Genomic DNA, 21,339 nt, shown 5'->3' with positions numbered 1-21,339 from the left:
AAAAGTTTATGTCACATTCAAAAACTATCAATAAAAAATATAATTCTCCATCTACAACCAGAAAAAAGAAAAACTATAAACATCTAAATTTAAATTAAGAAAAACTAACATTGGAAAAACAAAAAATTAATGTAAAAGAAACAAACCGACAAATAATATTATAAATAAAATAAATTTATAAGACACAATCCGCGCTTCGCGCGGAAAAAATCTCTAGTAATTTAATAAAATGTATTATATAGCATCGTTAATTCTTAGCGTCCATGCTGGTATATTCTAGAAACATGCCTTGAAATATATATACATGATCTGTAAAATCTTGCACGATAACGTTAACGTGGTCTCAGTGCCGTGCGAAGAGTTTTAGGGGCCTAAGGCAAGTTTTAAAAATAAATTTATTTACAACTGTAATGAAAATAATTTTTTAATATGATATATTATTTTCACCAAATACACAAGTCTAATATTGTAAAAGAATAAGTTTATAACGTAAATATGTTATATTATGTCATATAGAAAAAAATACATGAATTCAAAAAATGAATTAATTAATTTTTGTAGAAATGTTTTTTTTTTAATAAGTCTAAACCACTATACTAGAAATTATTTTAAATTTTGGGACCCTAAAAATAGTCATATTAATCGGAGGCCTGAGGCGAATGCCTTTTTCAATACACTGTAGGCACGCCTTTGCGTGGTCTGGTTCGAATCCTCTATACAAAGCATGTAGACAATATATTTATAAGTGTCATTTATAAAGCCGTCATACAAAAAAAGTGTTCACATTGATCCGATGGGAAATATTCAAAGTGTGTTTCACGTGGATGATTAATTCACAACCCATATATATGGATAGGGGCACAAAGCAATAGTCGAATTTTGATTTGTTTCGTAAGATATGGATATTTAATTTTTCTTAATTGTTTTGCTTCGAAAAAATACAAATATCCAAATTGGATATTTAAAAATAAATAGATATTTTTAGATATTTACGAATATTTATAGATATCTTGTTTTTTTTGATGAATACAAATTCAATACACATTTGTTTCTTAAAAATATATTTTGTTTGTAAATTTTAAATTTAGTTACTAGCTATAATAAAACAAAAGTTATAAGTGTCATACAATGACTGGATATCTATTTATAGTGTTTGTGATTTGCTTCGATGTTAATAGATTGATTTTTAGTATTTTATTTGTTCAAAAATTTATAAATATCTAGATTTTTTGGATCGAATTGAAACGAATAACAAATTAAATTAAATTTAATAGATAGAATGTCCAGGGATAAATATGGAGGGACATAGTCGTTGATGTGACCTTAAATTTTGAAAAATTGGCCTTTCAACATGTACACAATTTTTTTAGAACTCCTGTTTCTCGGTTGTTCGATGACAAAAATGGTCGTGTTGATATAAATTATAATTTGAACATTGCATTGCATTGCATTGCATTGCATTGCATTGCTTAAGTCTAGGGTCTAATGTAATTTAATAATTTAATACAAGCAACTCCGAAACTGGATGCATTATACAATACACAGCAGAAGAGGAAAGATGTTATAATAAGAAGTAGGATAATGACGTGACTTGACTTATGCATATGACTGGAGAAATCAAAGACAAAATAAATTCCGGAAGTGAAGGGCCATCACACAAAAGTGAAAAGCCTGCCGTTTAGCCGACAAATCCAAAAAACAAACTTTCATCGGTGACCAGAAATCTAGTAGACTGGTCTTTTTAATATCTGTAATTTTAAAACATTTACAAAAATTTGAACCTTTTCTTAGTTTTTAGTCGATTTATTTAGAAAAAAGTATGAATTTTATTTCTACAAGATTAATGAATATATTACGAATTGTACCTTTCAAGCTACAACTATTCAGTAACTTTTACTCTTTTAGTTTCCATTTTCAGAAGGAATAAAAGGCAGCAGATTAGTAAACATTGGATTCTCAAGAAACAAATAATTTTAAGCACGTAAATGGGCAAAAATACAGAAAGCCCAGATGGTATGAATTTGAATTCTAGCCTTAGTTTATTGAAAAATTTACACTGTGGGACACATTTCCACTTTCGATTTACATCTTGGGACACTTGTTGTTGGTCACACACATTGTCTATGTTTTTTGTCAGTTATACCCCTAACTAAGTTTTGATTCACTTCTGACTCTTTTCTAACTAAAACAATCCGTTCAAATATACAGTCCAATAAAATAAAAAAACTGAACTTTCATCAGCCCAAACAAATAAAAAAATACAAATCTCGTTTATCTTATTATCTCTCCTGTTTCGAGACAATTTTTCAAAATCACTTTCCCAATTTTATGAACCCTAATTTCGACGATTGTGTGGGTTCCTCTCAAATCAACTCAATATTAGAGTTTTGTAGACTCGTTATATCATACGGCGAGAAACAAGCTATGTTCTCATCACAAGACAATCAGCTGCATCACTAGAGCTTTTCCGGATGATGGAGCCATAGAAGCATCTTCTTCTCTCTCTACTTCTAGTTCTTGGCAATGACAAGTAATGGTATCAAAAGCATATGTCGTGGCTTAGAGAAGAGCCGACGAGGACCCTCAACGCCATGTTCGTTTTTGACGATTGATCTTCCTCTCCCACTGCTGGTTTATCTCACCGCCTCCGTGAGAGATTATGTCGCTTTCTCTTCTTTCAATTGATGTCCTCTCGATTGGTCTCTCCTACGCAATTGTAGTAGATCTGGGAGTTCGTCGTTCCGTGTCGTTGGTTTCTCCTCCGGTGCGTGGTGGTCTCCGGTTCCTCTGCTCTCCTCTTGCTCAAGAACGGTGTCTAAGTTCAGGTCTTGGGTCTCCGGTACTTGCTCGAGCTCTGTCCCTAGATCTTTGGTGCTCCGTGACGAGATCAGAAAAGTCTCTGATGTCCTCCTCTTCGTGTGGGTTGTAGGGTCGGATGTACACTGGCCATGTTCCGGCTCACCGGATATAGTCTTGCTTGGGAGGCTCCTTACTTCTCTGTCCACCGTTGTTGTCTGAAGTCTGCGTTGATGCTATAAATACGGATGGCTTCCAAGAAAAACTGATTCTTTTGAGAAGATTGAGAAGGTAAGAAAAGAATATGTTTCTGGTTTTGTTCTTTGGCATGATGTTTGGGTGATTAAAGTCCATTGATTTGTGTGTACATTGAACCAGGAACCTATTTGTTGTTTGAAAAATAAAAATTTGTCTTTATTTTGATAATCATCCCTCACATTTATGTGCTTGCTAGTTACCATGCTTCATTTATAGTGTTCTTGAGCCTCATTCACACCCATCCACATGAGCCTCTGTCCATGACATGTCCACGCATATTGCTCACAGATCAAACATTCATCCACCTAAACTTTCCGCAAAAGCACATGAACCATCATATGAACATGTTTGTCTTTTTGTTCACACATTTATGTCCATGTCCACATCTTTAATGTCCATATTTCTATCATCCATGTCCATATAATTTGTGTTCAATATAAAAAACATTTATAAATATATATATATATATGTGTGTGTGTGTGGATATCAAAACAACAAGAAATTTTTTTTTTAGACTTTTATACATTTATTATATATTTATTTACAAATTAGAAAATGAAATAATAATCACTTAAACATAATGGGGGTAAATATAATTTTAAACTAACTACAACCTAAACTACTTTTACGTATTTGAATTTTTATGTTCATGTTCGCATCTTTTTTGTTTACTTATTTGACTATTTATGTACATGTCCACATTTTTCTGTCTAGTTCTTATGTCCATGCAATTTTAACATAATTCTAAAATATATAAAATTAATCTTAAACTAAAGAGAAAAAGAAATTACATATTACTGTAACAATTATATTTTCTTTATATATCTTATAATTTGAGAAAAACAAGAAAATAGAAAATGGAATGAATAATAATAATAACAATATAAAATAAAAACAACTATCTAATGCAAGTTACTATATCGTTACTTTAACTAGTTTCCTCTTCTCTTATTAGTGACATCACAACTAGCTTGTTAAATGACAAAGGGCAAAATAGTCTAAAAACTGCATTGGGAAAAGGAATTGTGTCTCTCAAGCAAGAAGTGTCTTAAAATGTCAAAAAACTGAAAAATGTGTCCTAATACGTAACTCACTCTAGTTTATTTTGGTCTTTAAACCCAATTTAAATAGTGATATTAGACAAGGCCCAAAGCATCTGATAGCAGAAATGATGGGAGATCGTCCAATTCCTACAAAGACCAACGGTCCCGACCAATACATAATGATGTTATATGTGCGAAAACATACATTAACTAGTTCAAAATTTAATTTTCATATATAAACTTTTAAAATTTGGTTTTAACATACATTAACCTAATTTCCGTTAGTCAAACGTTGAGTTGTCGTTAACCGGTAATAGAAAATCAGCTAATTCATACATAAACATGGACCAATGGTACGGATCAATACATAAACACTTCACTTGTACAAAAACATACAACTAATACAAAATTTAAATTCAAAACATGAATTTTTGAAATCTGGTTTTAACATACACTAAAGTTTGACATCTATACTATTATTTGAGAAGTGAATTTTATGTTTTGTCATGCTCCTTAGAATTTTATGTTTATTTATATTTTTGCTCAATTATTAATTTTAATAAAAAATTTAGTGATTTAACTGATAATTTATCATTATCTTGAGAATAATTAAAACATTATAACGATAATATCATAGTCAAATTTATATTATATATTCTTTAATAATATTAAATAATTATATATATATAATTATATATATATATAGATATTATATTTGGTTTAGTAATAGTAAATCAACTCTGTTTTAATATATATAACACATAAGATAGAATGAATCATCTATATCTTTTAAGATATTTTTTTAAGAACAACAAAAATCACTCATAGTGATAATTTCTGAAAAAGTTGGCAAAAAATTCAAAAATACATATATTATTATTTGTAAAGTGATTTTTTCTCTCCTGTTAAAAAATTAGAGAGTCTAAAATTTTATTACCCTTAATGAATAAATAGATTAGATTTTTCAATATATAATTACTCATAAATTTAAAACAAATTTTATTAATTTGATAATCATTGTTATCTAAGAATATTTTATATTCTGTCATCCAAAATATTTTACATCATAATATTTTAAATAAATATAAATCTTTGTATATTGTTTTATGTATATATGGATTTTTCAAATTTATTTTACGTAATAAAAACCATTTTATTAAAATAAAAAACAATATAGTATAAAAAATTAATATATAATTAATTATTAAATATTCTAATAGTATGAAAATAACTTATTCTAGTGGTTGTTGAATTGATAATATATCTATTAACAAATGTTTGTAGAATTTTAAGCCCGTAAATACAAGCAAAACACTTAGTACACAATTATACAATTATAAGCAAAACTGTTTATTTAGATAAAAAATTTGAAATGTCATATTATTAATAAAAAGAGTTGGCAATTACTCAATTACAAGCACATATATAGTGTCTACTAAGTACTAACTAGGGTTGGGCACGAAGAAGCACTTGTTAATCTTCAGCTATCTATTCGGTTTGATTCGTTCAATAATTTGATTTTGAAATCAAATACCTATTATATTAAGCATCTGAAATAAAATTAATACTTATAAATTACTTGTTTCGTCCGAATCAGACATATATCAATAGCACAAAACACTTTGGCGGACAAGCTTGCACGAGGTGCGAGGAGTTCTCCTTCAGCTATGCTTTATGTCGATTCTACCCCACCGGTTTGATTTTCTGAATCGGGTGGTTTCGTTACTTAGTTCTTCGTTGTTGTAAAAAAAAAAGACTTGTTTCGGTTTATTACTTGCCAAAATTTAATACTCATCTATTAAAGTACTTGATTATTTGTAAGCACTTTAAATCAAAACTAGATTTTAATCCGTGCTTTTCAAGCGCGGATTTATTTTTGAAATTAAATAAAATTTTATATAAGATAGTATATAGGTTTGGACATATTTATCCAGAACCGCGAGCTGAAATATACCAAACTGAAAAACCAAAAACAAAATTAAACTGATTTTTTTAAATAACCGAGCAGATCATATATCTTTGGAACCGAAAAGTTGAAACCGAATTGAGAACCGAATGGGTAGATGAATTTTTAAAATATAAATTATGTACTTACAAATATTAATTATGTTTAATTTTTAACTAACTAAATATCTGAAAATTCTATTTATAGACCGAATTACCCGAAAACCAAATTAGTCGAATATTTTTATTCAAAATATTAAAAGTATTTGAATTATTCAATATTTTTTTTATCCGAAACACCCGAATTATCTGATATTTAAACTGAAAACTCCAAATTATCTGATATATTTTTATCTATAAATATGTAATTACATACACAACCAGAATCCAATGGAGACTGAATTGGACCCAATGCTTTACATATTAGTTGGTTCCTAATATTTTACATATTAATTTTCTTTCTTTTTTCTTTAACCTGTTTTGTAAAGGTAATCTGAGAAAAAAAAAAGAAATAAGAAGTAATTAGTATTAAGAAAAAAAAATCAATTTCGGCTAAATGAATAGTGATGGATTTAATTTATGTAAGGGTCCCACAATTATTTTGCTATTATAAAGGTTTATTATGATATTTAGTTTTATATAAAAGGTTTGGTTAAATGAAAGGGTGCAATAATCTTGCATAAATAGATTTTTTAAAAATACTTTTCTTTCAATAATATAGATACATATAGCAAGTATTTTTAACGAATAACAAACAAAAATTAGCGGGTAACAAGTCCTTTTAATAAGAACAAGTATTTTCTAAACTATGTAATGAGTAATATGTAATGAAAAGATAAACAAAATATTAAAAATATAATGATAATATTTGATCCAGACTTGCAGATAATAAAATTTATTAATTTTTTACTTGACAACACCTACTTAATGTCTTAATTTTTCAAACTGAGTACGAGATAAGTAATGACCATAAGTTAATTATCAAGTAATCATATGCCCAACTCTAATTAAACTCAATAAGCTCTCTTTGGTGACAGGTCCTTGCTTTTGATGACCCGAAGGCTTATCGTTGTCTTGTTGGATAACTAATCTACCTTACTTTCACGCAACCTGAAGTGTGCTATATATAGTGTGCATCTTAGTTCATGCAAACACCGCTTCACGATCATTGGAATGCAGCATTGCATATTGTTCATTACATTAAAGGTTATCTTGCTAAAGGACTTCTCTTTCGTGTCAATTCAGACTTGAAGATCACATTTTAATCGTTTAACCACTTACATTTTGTTCCTTGGTAACTTTCAGATTTCTTGGAAGACAAAAAAGCAGAACAAAGTTTCAATGTCTTATGCTGAGATTGAGTATCCGTCCATGTCATATGCATTGCATGAATTGAAATGAATCAAGCGCTTACTTGTCTCCTTTGATGTTGTTCCACATGATTCTCCTATATTTCCCATTTATGACAGTAAAACCGCTATTCATATAGTTGCAAATCTGATTTTTCACGAATGAACAAAACACATATGATACTAGATTGTCACTCTGTCAAAGATTGAAGTTCAAGGCAATGACATTATCACTGAGCACATTTCGACAAAAGAGCAACAAAGAACATGTTAGCTAAGTCACTTCTAATTCCAACATTTGTTTACTAATTTTCCAAGTTGGAAATTCAAGATCTTTCACTGCTACCAATTTGAAATGATATTGAATAATGAATAAGGAAATATCCTATTACGATAAGTACAGTACAGATTGTATTCGGTGTAGTCTACCTTTGATATTCCTACTAGGATAAAAATCTACACATTTGTATATAGTGTAGTGTATGTGCAATTACGCACTTACAAAAGCCAACTCCAATAGGATTCCAAACGCCAAATTTGGTGTAAATTCATCTCCAATGGAACACTAAAAATTACACTATTCCACCAAATTTACTATTCATCACACCAAATATTTAATATACATATTTTATTTTTACATTTAATAATATAGCTCAATTATTATTTTTAATTAGTTTAAATTAGTAACTAAACATAAATACAGTGTATTATTTATATTTTTAATTATTTATAGAAATTAAATATTTTTATTTTATTTTCAAGTACAAAACCAGTAAATGGTAATGTTTTATATTATTAAAAAATAAAATATCATAGAACTTTATACTTTATTTTTACTACTATAAATTTCTAAATAGTATTTTATAAAATATAAAAATTAATAACATAGGTTGGATAAGATTAAAATGCATATTAAATTTGAAATAAGAACTCAAAACATAAGATAAATATATAATTTTTATGTACTTTTCATAAATAATAGTTTGTAACTTTTAATATCTATATACATTAACTACATAAAAGTATAATATTGTTAAATCAAAAATATAAATATAAATAAATTATAGAAACGTAAAATTACAAAATTCAAACAAAGATAATATCTAAATGTGATAAATAAATATTTATCAATTATAATTAAAATAAAAATAAATTATTAAAATTGAAAAACATCAAATAATATATAATATTACTTTTGGTTTAATATTTAGTATTATAGTTGGAGATGACAAAAATAAATATGACTCCAAAACACCAAATTTAGTGTAATTTCTACACAAATTTGGTGTCATGGTTAGAGATGTTCTAACTAGAGTTGTAATGTACGTGAGGTTCGAAAATACAACACTAAATGTATTTGACTAGTATATTACTAGTAGGGCTGAATTGCGGATCAAATATGCCACCCGTGACCTGTCAACCAGCAAATTGAATAATTTGTTTTTGTTAAAAAATCTAACTGTTAGACTAAAAAAGAAATTCGACCTGCATATAAATTTTTATCCGCATTTGTGCCATCAAAATTTGCAGGTAATCCACGGATCTATAGATAATATTAATAATAATATAAATATATATTTTATATATCTCTTTTTATTTTATTAAAAATAATATAAACATATATTTTATATATCTCTTTTTATTTTATTAAAAATAATATAAGATATATATAATTATATCTTAATATTTTGAAAATTTCATTAGTTTATTATTTTATATAAAATGTTTAAAAAAAATTGCGGCTTATAGCGGATATCCACAATTTAAATTTTCCCGACCAGCATTCGCCCCATGAAAAATTAAATTAATCCGCATCCGTCCTGCAACACAAATATTTCAAAACATTCGACCCATATCTGCCCTGCTGCGGATCAAGCGGTAAGATTTAATTTCACAGCACTAATTACTAGTTTAAATTACAACGGCCCATTTGTCAGGGACTATTTGGATGTGTACGAAAAAAACGGAAACATTGAGAACTTCACTCTACGTATCTCTGTAGTGCCAAGAAGCCAAAACTATGTTCCTAGCTGAAGGTTTTGATTTTAAATCATGTAATTGTTATATTTTACGTCACTATTGTTTCGTAACAAAAGATAACAAGTTGTGAATAAAAGAAATAAAAAAATATAACTGATAGTACGTAGAATCAATCATTTGAATCCAGCTGAAATATACATCGGTAAGCAATTACATAGATTTCTAGAACAAATATTGGGAAGAGAATTATATCCAGATTCGAATTCAATTTTTAAATCAAATAAGACGAAGAACAAGCACCAATAAACCAATAGACAGTATACAAAAACCTTCATATATAACAATTTGGACTGTAAATTTCGACTTAGGAGACAAACATAGTTCGGATCCAATGAGAAAGATGACTGTATAATATATTATATATAATATTTTTGTAAGCAATATGGTCATCGTGGTGTTGTTATCACAAAGCTCTCCTAGGAAAATTTATTGGTTAAAGATTTAGGGGATGACGTTTAAAGGGCACTGAAAGGGGGGAGTTGAATGAACTGAGAAAGGAAGCGGAAGAGAGAATACATTCCGAAAATAGAAAGATTTCATGCACTAATGGAAAGGTTGCGAACCAAAGAGACCTCGTCGTGCTCACTCCATGTGCTTCCCCCACATTTTCTTCTTCTTTCATCTCTTTTTTCTCGTCTCTAGTCAACTAGTCAATCCCACTAGGGCTCTAATATGTTTATTTGGCAACAACTTGGCCGTCTGACAAAAATCACAAAACTACTGAAATTTATAAGAAAAACAAATCTGATAATTTTTTGGTTTCATAAAAAGTAGGGCTTATTTGCCAAATAACAAAAAAAAAATTAGATTTGTAGAGAGAAAGTAAGAAAAAAATAGGAAGAGAAAGTAGGAGAGAGGAAGTGGTTTTGGGTAGTTAGTGAATTTTATGTTTAATTTTTTGGTTAGTAGGTCTAATTTCCTTAGAGCAACCCCATTGAGGGTTTTAAACAGGTTCATGGGCTCAGGTTTTGAGGCCTTTTGGATAAAAATAAATGAGAAATTGGGTTTAATTTGGCGACCCGCCTCTTACCTGTGATCCCGTCCGATACGGGTTCAGCACAGGTGTCGCATTCTGATTGGTGAAGGGGAGTAGAGGTCACGCGCTTGAACGCGGAGAGAGAATCATTTCTCTCATTTTTGCGAGAAAGCTAGGGTTTGCTCTGTGTGGCGATTTTATTTGCGACGCCGAGCTCTCACCCATTTTCTCCCCTTTTCTCGATCGATTCGGCGCCGGATTGTCTCCTCCAGGACCAGAGGTGAGTTCCGAGTCGATTGACGTTTAGATATTAGCCTTCTGTTGTCGATATCGCCATTGTGAATTGTCAAAAGATTTTATGATCTCGGGTTAGGGTTCGAAATCGAGATGTGTTTGGATCTAGGGTTGTATAACCTCGTCTACGGGTTCTATTTATCGATTAATGGTTCGAGATTTGCGGATTGAAAATCCAATAGGGGTTTTCGATTAAGGGTTAAAAAAAAATTTGGGGGTTTCGATTTGTGGTTTGATATATTAAACTGGGTTGGATAGACGGTTGGTATGATCGTATTTTTCATTTTTTTGTGCTAATCAATTCTTGTTTTGTGCTTTAGATGGATCCCGCAGATGAGAGAACAGATTGTAAGAGGAAACTGGAGCACATAAACCTCCTGAGTTACGTTTCCGATTCGGAACATGGGATGCCCAAAAGATGCGCTTGTGGTGGGAGAATGATACACGAGGTTCGAGTGAAGGATGAGTTCGACACTCAGCCAGGGAAACGCTTCTTCAGCTGTGTAAACTACGAGGTTAGATACAAACCCTGTTACCCAGTTGAATTATTAGATACAAACCTGTGCTTTAGTTCAATATTTGGAATGTGTTGTCTGATGTGTTTATTGTTTAACCAAGGCTGATGGGTTACATTATCGTCAGCCTTGGGTTTGTGGTGTGCAGGAGGAGATCGAAATGCTGCGTAAGCGTGTGGAGGAGGCTGATGAGGTGATCAAGTCGGTGCCAATGCTGGTTGAGAGTGTCGAGGTTTGTCACTTTGTCTAAGAGTTGATTTTTTTTTTTAATTAAGGTTTTTAAAAAGTCATTTACAACGTTTCTTTTTTTCTTGTGCAGGCACAAGTTAAAAGGCTGAGTTTGCTGCTTGATAAGCTCACTGGTGACGTGTATAACCTCACAGTGCAGGTGGCTGCTCTGGAGAGGGTGTGTTTCGAGTGAAATCCAAACAGGTAAACACAGAAACTAAACCGAAGTAGTTCTTTCCGTGTACTGATAGGTGTGTTGTTTGCTGTAGTTGAACTGAAACTTAACTAGGAACTCATCTAGGTTCATTTAATATGTAGAGTAGTATCTGTACTAGATTATAACTATGAACTCACCTAGGTTAATTTAAATGGGTGTTGGTTGGTTGCTGTGATGAATGTTCATTAAAAATATTGATTTGATGTGTAATGAATACATTTTGTGAACTACTTCATCTGTAATTAAGGCTAATGAATGTTTGGTAGTTAGAGACACAAAGGAAGTAAATCGTTTTTATATATACTGAAACCAACCACTGTAAACACAAACCAACTTTAACAAATCACTCTAACTCACCACGCTCTTGTGAAAACTCCCAAAAACGTGAAACCACAATGGATCACTTTTCTCATAATTCTGTCGGGTTTGTGACCCTATTATCTTCCCAGTGCACTCAAACCACTCAAAACACTCAAAACACTCAAAACACTCAAAACACTCAAAACACTCAAACAACTCAAACCATAGATGTAGGGTCCTCAGGTGTTTCTAAACCCGTAGAGAGGAGAAAGTGGACAACACAAGAGGACATTGTCCTCATCAGTGCCTGGTTGAACACCAGCAAGGATCCCATAGTTAGTAACCAGCAGAAGTTAGGTTCGTTTTGGAAAAGAATAGAGGATTATTTTAATTCAAGCCCTCAGCTCACTGGCGCTGTTCCTAGAGAGTGGAGTCAGTGTAAGCAGAGGTGGGGAAGAATTAATGAGCAGGTTTGTAAGTTTGTGGGAAGCTATGAGGCGGCTTTGAAGGAGCAAGCTAGTGGCCAAAATGAGAACGATGTCATGAAGTCTGCTCATGACATCTTCTTCAACGACTACGGGACGAAGTTCAATCTTGAACACGGCTGGAGGGAGTTGAGGTTTGATCAAAAGTGGAGATCCAACTCTGTCTCAAAAGATGGTGCAAAGGAGAAACGGAAGGAAGCTGCAGAGTCAGTCCCTGACTCGGATGAGGCTAGGCCTCCTGGTGTTAAGGCTTGCAAAGCAGCCAAACGCAAGAAAAAGGGGAATGAAGCAGCCTTTGATCGACTAGAAACCATTCTAGACTTGAAACGCAACCTAGCCAAACAAAAAATTCTAGATCGTCTCCTCTCTAAGAAACATGAAACTCTAACTGAAAGTGAGGTGGCTCTTAAGGAGAAACTCGTTTCTGAGATGCTCTAGGTGATAATTTGACAACTGCTTGTGCTTAGTTGAGGATTTTCTTAGTTCATTAGTTGATTCTTTTGTTCATTACTTGATAACTTTGTTCACTACATGATGATTTTGTTGATTACTTGACTTTAACTTATATTCTTCTGTCTCGTTTTACAGGTGAAGGTTGTTGGTTGTGGAGGTCACGGGTTCTACAAGGTTTGTTGGTTCTACAGGTCACGGGTTGTTGGTTGTGGAGGTCACGGGTTCTACAAGGTTTAGTCTGAGGTTGATGGGTCATCTCACGGGTTGTACTACTGAGAAAACATGTGCTCAGTTCACGGGAGAAACTCGTTTGTTTTTTTTTTTTAATGTTGTACTTGTCGCGGATGATGTCAAGAAAGACACTATATAATCTATCTCTCATTTTATGCATTGCTCTCATCTTCATCTCGATCTATTCTCTCAAAACAATCAGAACAAAACCATCTTTCCAATCCTTTCAGACAGCATCTCGAATATAAGACAGCATCTCTTCTCTAGTAAGCACACTTTGCTTAATTTCAGACAGCCACAGTCTATAATATATATGGGAATTGTTTTTCCACTCTCTTTGTTTCTAAATTAATCAGACTATAATATATATGGGAATTGTAAAATGTCATCATATATTGTTCTATCTCCTTTTGAAAAAACCATATTTAATGTTCTATCTGGAAAATATAAAAAATAATAATTGCAATATGAAAAAAAAAACTCACATTTATTGTTGTATCTCCATTTGAAAATACCACATTTTTTCTAAAACCACATTTATTGTTCTATCTCCATTTGATTTATTTTTCTTAATCCATTTTATATTTTCTTATCTAACTATTCTTTTTTATCTTAAAATCAAATGTAGCCAAATAATGTCGTCCTCATCATCCGATGGAGTAGATGAAGCTTTTGAAGAATATTTTGACGAAGAATTTGATAATATCCTCAACTCCCTACTTGATGAACAAGCCACCAACCCAAAGAAACGGAATTATATCGAAAGAGATCGGGAACAAGGCCACATTCAACTATGGAACGACTATTTTGACGAAAATCCTACTTACACAACGGACATGTTTAGGCGGCGTTTTAGAATGAACAAACCATTGTTCCTTCGCATTGTCGAGCGGCTAACTACAGGTGTTCCGTACTTTCAGCAACGAGTAAATGCTCACGGAAGGAAAGGGCTCTCACCACTTCAAAAATGTACGGCAGCTATACGTATGCTCGCATATGGTCAATCGGGAGATACGTATGACGAATATCTCCGACTCGGTGAAAGTACTGCTCTTTTATGTTTGGAACATTTTACTAATGGGATAATACACTTTTTTGGTGATGAGTATCTAAGAATACCTACGGCAGAAGATCTTCAACGATTACTCGATATTGGAGAGGCACGCGGGTTTCCCGGGATGATTGGCAGCATTGATTGTATGCATTGGGAGTGGAAAAACTGCCCAACGGCTTGGAGAGGGCAGTACACACGAGGTTCAGGAAAGCCGACAATTGTCTTAGAGGCTGTGGCATCAGAAGATCTTTGGATATGGCACGCATTTTTCGGATTACCAGGTACCCTTAACGATATCAATGTTCTTGATCGGTCTCCTGTTTTTGATGACATCATAAAAGGTCGAGCACCTAAAGTTAAATTCAAGGTCAACAACCACACTTACCGTATGGCGTACTACCTTACTGACGGAATTTATCCAAATTGGTCGACATTTATCCAATCTATCTCACTTCCTCAAGGTGATAAAGCAGAGCTGTTTGCTAAACATCAAGAATCCACCAGAAAAGATGTCGAACGAGCTTTTGGGGTATTGCAAGCGAGGTTTGCAATAGTCAAAAACCCAGGCCGACTATGGGACAAGGAAAAGTTAGGGAAGATTATGAGATGTTGTATCATATTGCACAATATGATTGTGGAGAACGAACGAGGCAAATACAGTCTAACTGATACTTCTCAGTTCGAGTCAGGAGAGTCGAGCAGAGGTTCGAAGGTCACAAGGCGAGAAAGTTTGCATTCCACTAACATGCTAGGCATGCGCAATGAAGTTCGAGATTCAGGAAAACATGAACGTTTGAAAGCTGATTTAGTTGAAAATGTATGGCAAACATTTGGAAACGATCAATAATCTTTGTATGTTCATCAATTATCAATTATCAATGTCATGAATAAATTATATTTAAATAATTTACTGCATAATATTTTATACATGTTTTCAAAATAATTTCAAAACAAAAAAAAATTAAAAAAAATATTATTTAATTCCTGTGAACCCCTTCTCAGGTTCACTAATGCAGAAGCACAATATTAAGAGGTTCAGCACTATTCATGACCCTACCTAAAAAATATTAAAAAAATCCTATGAACCCCAAAGGGGAGTTCACTAATGTGGATGCTCTTATCTCCTATATTTAAAAAAAACATTACAACATTTGAGGTAAACATGTGTCATCACCACAATGATTCTTAGAATCTCTAGAGAAATATGTTGGTCCATCTAAATATATAATAAGTTTTTATTAAACTAACATAAATTAATTATTAATTTTTTTATTCTTTCCATAAATAAAAATAATAGAATTGCCTAATGTAACTAAATTATATATGACAGTTAATGATTTTAAATAATAGATATTTGATAAAAATTAGTGTATCATCTATCATTTTTTCCGTATATGTTATATTTTGAATTCTTGAAAACGACTATAAATTACTAAAACAGTTAAAAGTCTCACATTAAAATTTTCGTGAACCAGGGTTTGAAATTTTTATTATAAAAAGATATAAATGATTACAAAATCATGTAAGTATGAAGTCTCATTTAATAAATATTAAGATATATATATATATATATTAACATCGTTTAAATTAAACTATATACCATATAAAAATATTGTAATTTTGAAATTTACTTTGAACAATTTTTTTGATAAAAGCTTTGAACAAATATTGACAACTTAATATTTAAATTTTAAACTTTACAATGAATTTTTTATAAAAAAAATTATAAATTACTAAAACTATTAAATGTAATGAATTTTTTTTGTTATCATTGATTTAATTTTTTTTGTTATAAAAAGAGACAAATGATCAAAAAATAATATGAGTAGACAAAATTATTTAATAAATATTAACATTAAAAATATACTATATATCTATGTTAATCTCATTTAAATTTAATTATAGACCATATAGAATAGAAAAAGTGTTTGTTCGGATTAATAAAATTTATTTATGTGTTCGCATCAATTTAATAATATACGTAATAGTTACTAAATTTTTAAATATTTAATATATATTTATCATTTTATAATATTTCAAATAATATATAATACATAAAAATAATTTATATATAATATTTATCCCGCAGAAGGTGCGGATTTTAACCTAGAAAAGTATTATTTTCGTAAATTTATCTTGTTTCGCAGATAGTGTTTTATGTAGTTACATTTAAATTATAAATATGATTCCAATTTCATACTTCAAAATTATGTTTTTGTAACTACGTACGGTAAAGTTATTGAGGCCTTTAATTTGGAAAAAGCTATATATATATATATTATATTTTAGTTGTTATTTAAAAAAGAATACACCCACTCTATATTTATACAAATTAAAATCGCTTTTGTTTCTTATTCATATTATAAAAATACGTAGTGCATAGCTGAATTCTCTAAATGTGGAAAATACTTATAGATATTTGAAATTATTTAATTTCTAAAAGTATAAAATTCTATCCACATTAGCTAACTGTGTGTGTTCTTTAAATCTTGGCAGGCCCGTGTCTCTTATAAGGCAGCTAAAGCATTAGCTTTAGGCCACAATTTTTTTTTAATAAAATTAGACCACATCTTCTATTTTATGTACAGTACTTTTCATTTTATTTAGCTTGATATAAAACCACGAATACTTGTTAACAAATCTTCTTCTTTATTTCTTCCTTCATATTTTTTTAAAAAATTTAATCTTCTTCTTTATTTCTTTACTTAGTATGGAAAAATCTTAAATCTTGTTAACAAGTTGATTAATAATTAGTTATAAAGTCCTTTTGAATTGAATTTTAGAATAACAATGGTTGTTGGCGGGTGGTATTTATGAAATTATTTCTGTTCGGAGATCGAATTTCTAAAAATGGCACTACAAGCAGAAGTTAAAAGAGTTGCTGAAATATTGAACTCTATGAAAGTAATGGGAGATTTTATTATAATTCATGGATTGTTTATCAAATATGTTAGCAATTCCAATTTAGGTTGCTTCTGCAGAATTTGTTTTTTAAAGTTGAAGTTGATAAAAATATTTACGATTTACTATATGTCACAAAAGAGACTGAATGGGAATTAGAAGATGTGTTTTTAACAAATAAAAATTTATTAGGGTTACATTTGAAAAAAATGCTTCAGGCCACCAAAATGTTTGGGACGGCACTGAATCTTGGTCAGTTGTTTCATTTTCAGTATTCCAGACCAAATCATTTACCAGATAATTAAGCATACAAATGAAAAATTGAAAACGTTTTAGAAGTTAAATGATCCCTCCCAATTAAATAGCTTCGCTTTTGTGCCCAAATATTTTTAGAATCGATTAATAAATATATTAAACAATACTAAGAATCTTGCCTAGTTTATTTATATATAACGTTAAACGATTCTTTTAAAATGATAAATTAAATTTAATTATTTTAATATATAATTATAATTTTTTGATCATGTATACTATATTTGCTGACGAATTGATCATGTGTGTATGGTAAGGTACATTAGTACGTTTCTTTTCCTAATTTATATGATATTAATTATACTTCCAGTAATTTCATAAATTACAGATAATGTAGATGCCTCGCAAGTGTTCTTTTTAAAATCATAAAGACATATCAAAACCTCACTTTTGTTGTTAACCAGATTAGCAAATGTTTAGGGGAACGTATGAACCATATAAACGACACATTCGATACAATAATGGCTATTTAAGTGGTCCCTAATCCATTTTATAACTATGCAAATGGTAATAACGCGTATTGCATGCGTGTATGAGTGAAGTCGCCACAAACACTCTGATTACTGTTAAATTTAATTAGTCTCGATTATGCTAAAGATACTATAGTTATTTAAAGGGTGAACGATCTATTTCCCTACAAGAACTATCGTATAGCATCAGATTTCCACCAAACTATGATTTCGTGCTAAAACTCCATGAATTTAAAGTTGTAAACTTATTTCTCTCATGATTATAAGTTGTAAATTGATTTCTCCCCAAACCGATAGTTTGAAACTTAATTATTCATAAACTATGGTTTTAATCGGTTAACTATTAACCGACCAATTAAACTAATGAAAATCTCGAACTAATTTTTTATTTAAAAAAAAAACTGATTCACACACCAAAAAAAAAAAGTAATTCCCAGAATTTTTTTTTATCAACATTTGTACATTCTCCTTCGATCTCAATCACACGTATTAAAGCTATGTACTTGTGTTTTCTAAACAAAGCATCACTATTTTTTTAAGCTTCTCTGAACTGTGGGAGGAGGTGAGTTTGAAGGCGGTGGATAAGTGGTGAACTGCTACATGTGAGTTATTCCTCGCAAATTGTGGAGGGAGGAGGGCGAGTGGTGACTGTGAGACTAAGCAAAATTAAGAAGTCGTTGGTGTTGCTCGGAAGCTATGTCTGATCGGTGTTGAGAGAGATATGGACACGATTTAGACAAACAATTTTTTGATGATGAATCGTTTTAAAAAAATAAAATTAAAAATAAAGTTTTTTTGGGTTTAATTAGTTTAAAATTGGTGGGTTAATAGTAAACCGATTAAAACCATGGTCTATGGACAATTAAGTTTCAAACTATAAATTTGGGGAGAAATCAATTTACAAATTATAATTTGGAGAGAAATAAGTTAACAACTTTAAATTCATGGAGTTTTAACACGAAATCATAGTTTGGTGGAGATCTGATGCTATACGATAATTCTCGTGGAGAAATAGATCGTTCACCCTTATTTAAATAATACTAAAATCAAAGGATATCAAAGAGGAGAAGGCGAGAGAAGAAGTTGAAGTAAAAGAGTAAAACCAATTGTTTCATGGAGACAACAAAGATAGGCATGTTTCCTGAAATGACGTCAGTTCATTTGGTAACAAGAAACGCTATTTACACCCTAAAAACCATGAAACGCTATTGGTTTTTAACCCCCTTTACTTTACATACGTGTGGGTATTGTTATTTGGTACTATTGTATATACACATTAGTTATACGTATTCAGATTCAATACTCAATGGGGTATGATACTGTAACAATCCAACATGCGGATATCTGCTGGCCCTACAGAGTATCGACCCTAATCTTTTACATGTGAACCTCTCACAGTCATACATATATGTTATTGGTGCGCACGGCGTTTCTCGAACCCACCTTCACCATTTAACAATCCTCCCACATGACAAGCTGTCACCAATTGAATTGCAGATCAATTAGTCCTGTAGAAGGGTTGTTAAAAGGTAAAGTCTTGGGTTAGAGGAACGTCAAGTGCACCAATAACCTATATGTATAACTACGAGGGACTCACATGTGAGAGTTAGGGTCGATGCTCTGCAGAGCCAGTCGGGTTCCACAGAACGGATTGTTACAGATACACTCCGATTACTGTTTAACTTAATCGTAGTGTATTTGGTACGGGCAATGGAATATGTCGTATATATAAATATATAATATAACAAAATGATAGATATGTATATAATATAACAAAATGATAGATATGTAATGTGCACAAAAAAGATAGATATGTAGAATCGATTCAAGTATTTGTTATTATTAAATACACAAATGTTTAATCAGATATGATGGTCCAGTGGTAGGCGGAGTTTGAGAAGTTAAGTGACCTGAGTTCGAGACAACATCATGATACTAAACATGTATAGTCATGCGTTTGAACCATTAACTGATCTGTTTGTTCTCAGAAAAAAAATAACAGGACCCTGATGGACCTTTTATTCATCATATATTATTTTACCACAAATCAAAATAATATTTATCGACAGCCCAAATTACAATTATAATCTCAATTGTTTTTTGTTGGTAATTTTTTCTAGCGTTTAGAAAATCATTTAAGAATCTATATTACATATTGTTAATAGAAAGCTTCTAAAATTGTGTAAAAATATTTAATTCAGTAGAGTAATATAGATGTTGTCACTGTAAATCAGTAATTTTTTGCATATTATTATTTAGTATATAATAAACATTTTAATATAACTAATATATTATGACGAATATATGATACAAACGTCAATTATAAACACGAAATAATACGATCACCATAAATATTTTAAAATATGTTTTGTAAATATAATAATATGTAATTTATATTATGTTCACTACAAGAAAACATCGGGACACTGAGGGAAAAAATCGTCGGTATATCGTCGGAATAACGCTATTCCGAGGACATACCGACGAAAAAAGTCCTCGGAAATATCTCCTCGGAAATTCATACATCCTCGGAATTCCGTCGGAAATTTCCGACGGAATTCCGAGGAAAACAAATTCCGAGGAAATTAAAGTCCGAGGACACAATGTTCGTCGGAAGGTTCTTCGGAATATACTGAGGAAATTCCGATGGTCCAATCCTCGGAAGTTTCGACGAAATATTCCTCGGAATGTTTATCGGAAAATTCCGAGGAAATTTCTTCCCTCAGAATTTTCCGAGGAAGGCTTTTCCCTCGGAAATTTCCGAGGAACGTCGAGCCCTCGGAAAAATTCCGAGGAACAGTCTTCCCTCGGAAAATTCCGAGGAACTTAACGTTCGTCGGAATTTTCCGAGGAACTCCTTTCCCTCGGAATTTTGAAAAAATTTATTTTTTAAAAAAAAAATTTTTTTAAAAAATTTAAATAAAATTTAAATTCAAAAATTTAAAATTAAAATTAAAATTGAATAAAACATAAAACATTAAAACATAGTAGATAATATTCAAATTTAAATAAAACATTCAGAGTTTTTGGTAAAAAAAAAAAAAACTACTGGTCTGGAATGTTCGGGAACACGTCGTTCGGATACATCCTCTTCATCATCTCCATCATCTGTTCGTTCAGCCTCTTCTGGGTCTCATAGCCCGCCTGTTGAGCTGCCATCTGGGTCTCCAACGCAGATATCCGATCATCCTTGTCCTTCAGCTGAGCCGTAAGAACTTCTGGATCAACATATGCCGGTGGTGCAGAAGAAGGAGCAGCCGACCGGGAGCAACGACCCAAACCGACCAAACGTCCCTTCTTCTTTGGAACCGACTGAAATATAAATAACCAAATTTAGATAATATAAATTGATGATAAAATAAAAATCAAGAAATAATTAAATTGAACTTTAAAAAAAAAAAACTTACCGATTCAACGATTTCGTTGATTCGAACCCGGGATAAGTTGGTCGAGGCCGTCGAATCGTCATCATC

At 31.3% G+C, this 21,339-nt stretch overlaps 2 protein-coding genes and 1 long non-coding RNA gene across 3 annotated transcripts; all 3 read left to right on the top strand.

Moving 5' to 3' along the window:
• The first annotated feature begins 716 nt into the window (after positions 1-716).
• LOC125587168 lies at positions 717-3,222 on the top strand. Its single transcript, XR_007323628.1, has 2 exons — positions 717-2,839; positions 2,930-3,222. It is a non-coding gene; the product is annotated as an uncharacterized LOC125587168 (long non-coding RNA).
• A 9,280-nt stretch (positions 3,223-12,502) lies between these two features.
• Positions 12,503-13,135, top strand: LOC106377822 (glutathione S-transferase T2-like). Its single transcript, XM_048752278.1, has 2 exons — positions 12,503-12,865; positions 13,034-13,135. The coding sequence occupies exons 1-2, from the start codon at positions 12,503-12,505 to the stop codon at positions 13,133-13,135; spliced, it is 465 nt and encodes a 154-aa protein (XP_048608235.1).
• A 629-nt stretch (positions 13,136-13,764) lies between these two features.
• Positions 13,765-15,030, top strand: LOC125584191. Its single transcript, XM_048752266.1, has 2 exons — positions 13,765-14,383; positions 14,525-15,030. The coding sequence occupies exons 1-2, from the start codon at positions 13,765-13,767 to the stop codon at positions 15,028-15,030; spliced, it is 1,125 nt and encodes a 374-aa protein (XP_048608223.1).
• Positions 15,031-21,339: the final 6,309 nt, after the last annotated feature.

This window comes from Brassica napus, chromosome A2 (assembly GCF_020379485.1).
Source record: "Brassica napus cultivar Da-Ae chromosome A2, Da-Ae, whole genome shotgun sequence".
NCBI lineage: Eukaryota > Viridiplantae > Streptophyta > Magnoliopsida > Brassicales > Brassicaceae > Brassica > Brassica napus.
The sequence above is the reverse complement of the archived record's forward strand: the minus strand, read 5'-3'. Positions and strand labels throughout refer to the sequence as shown.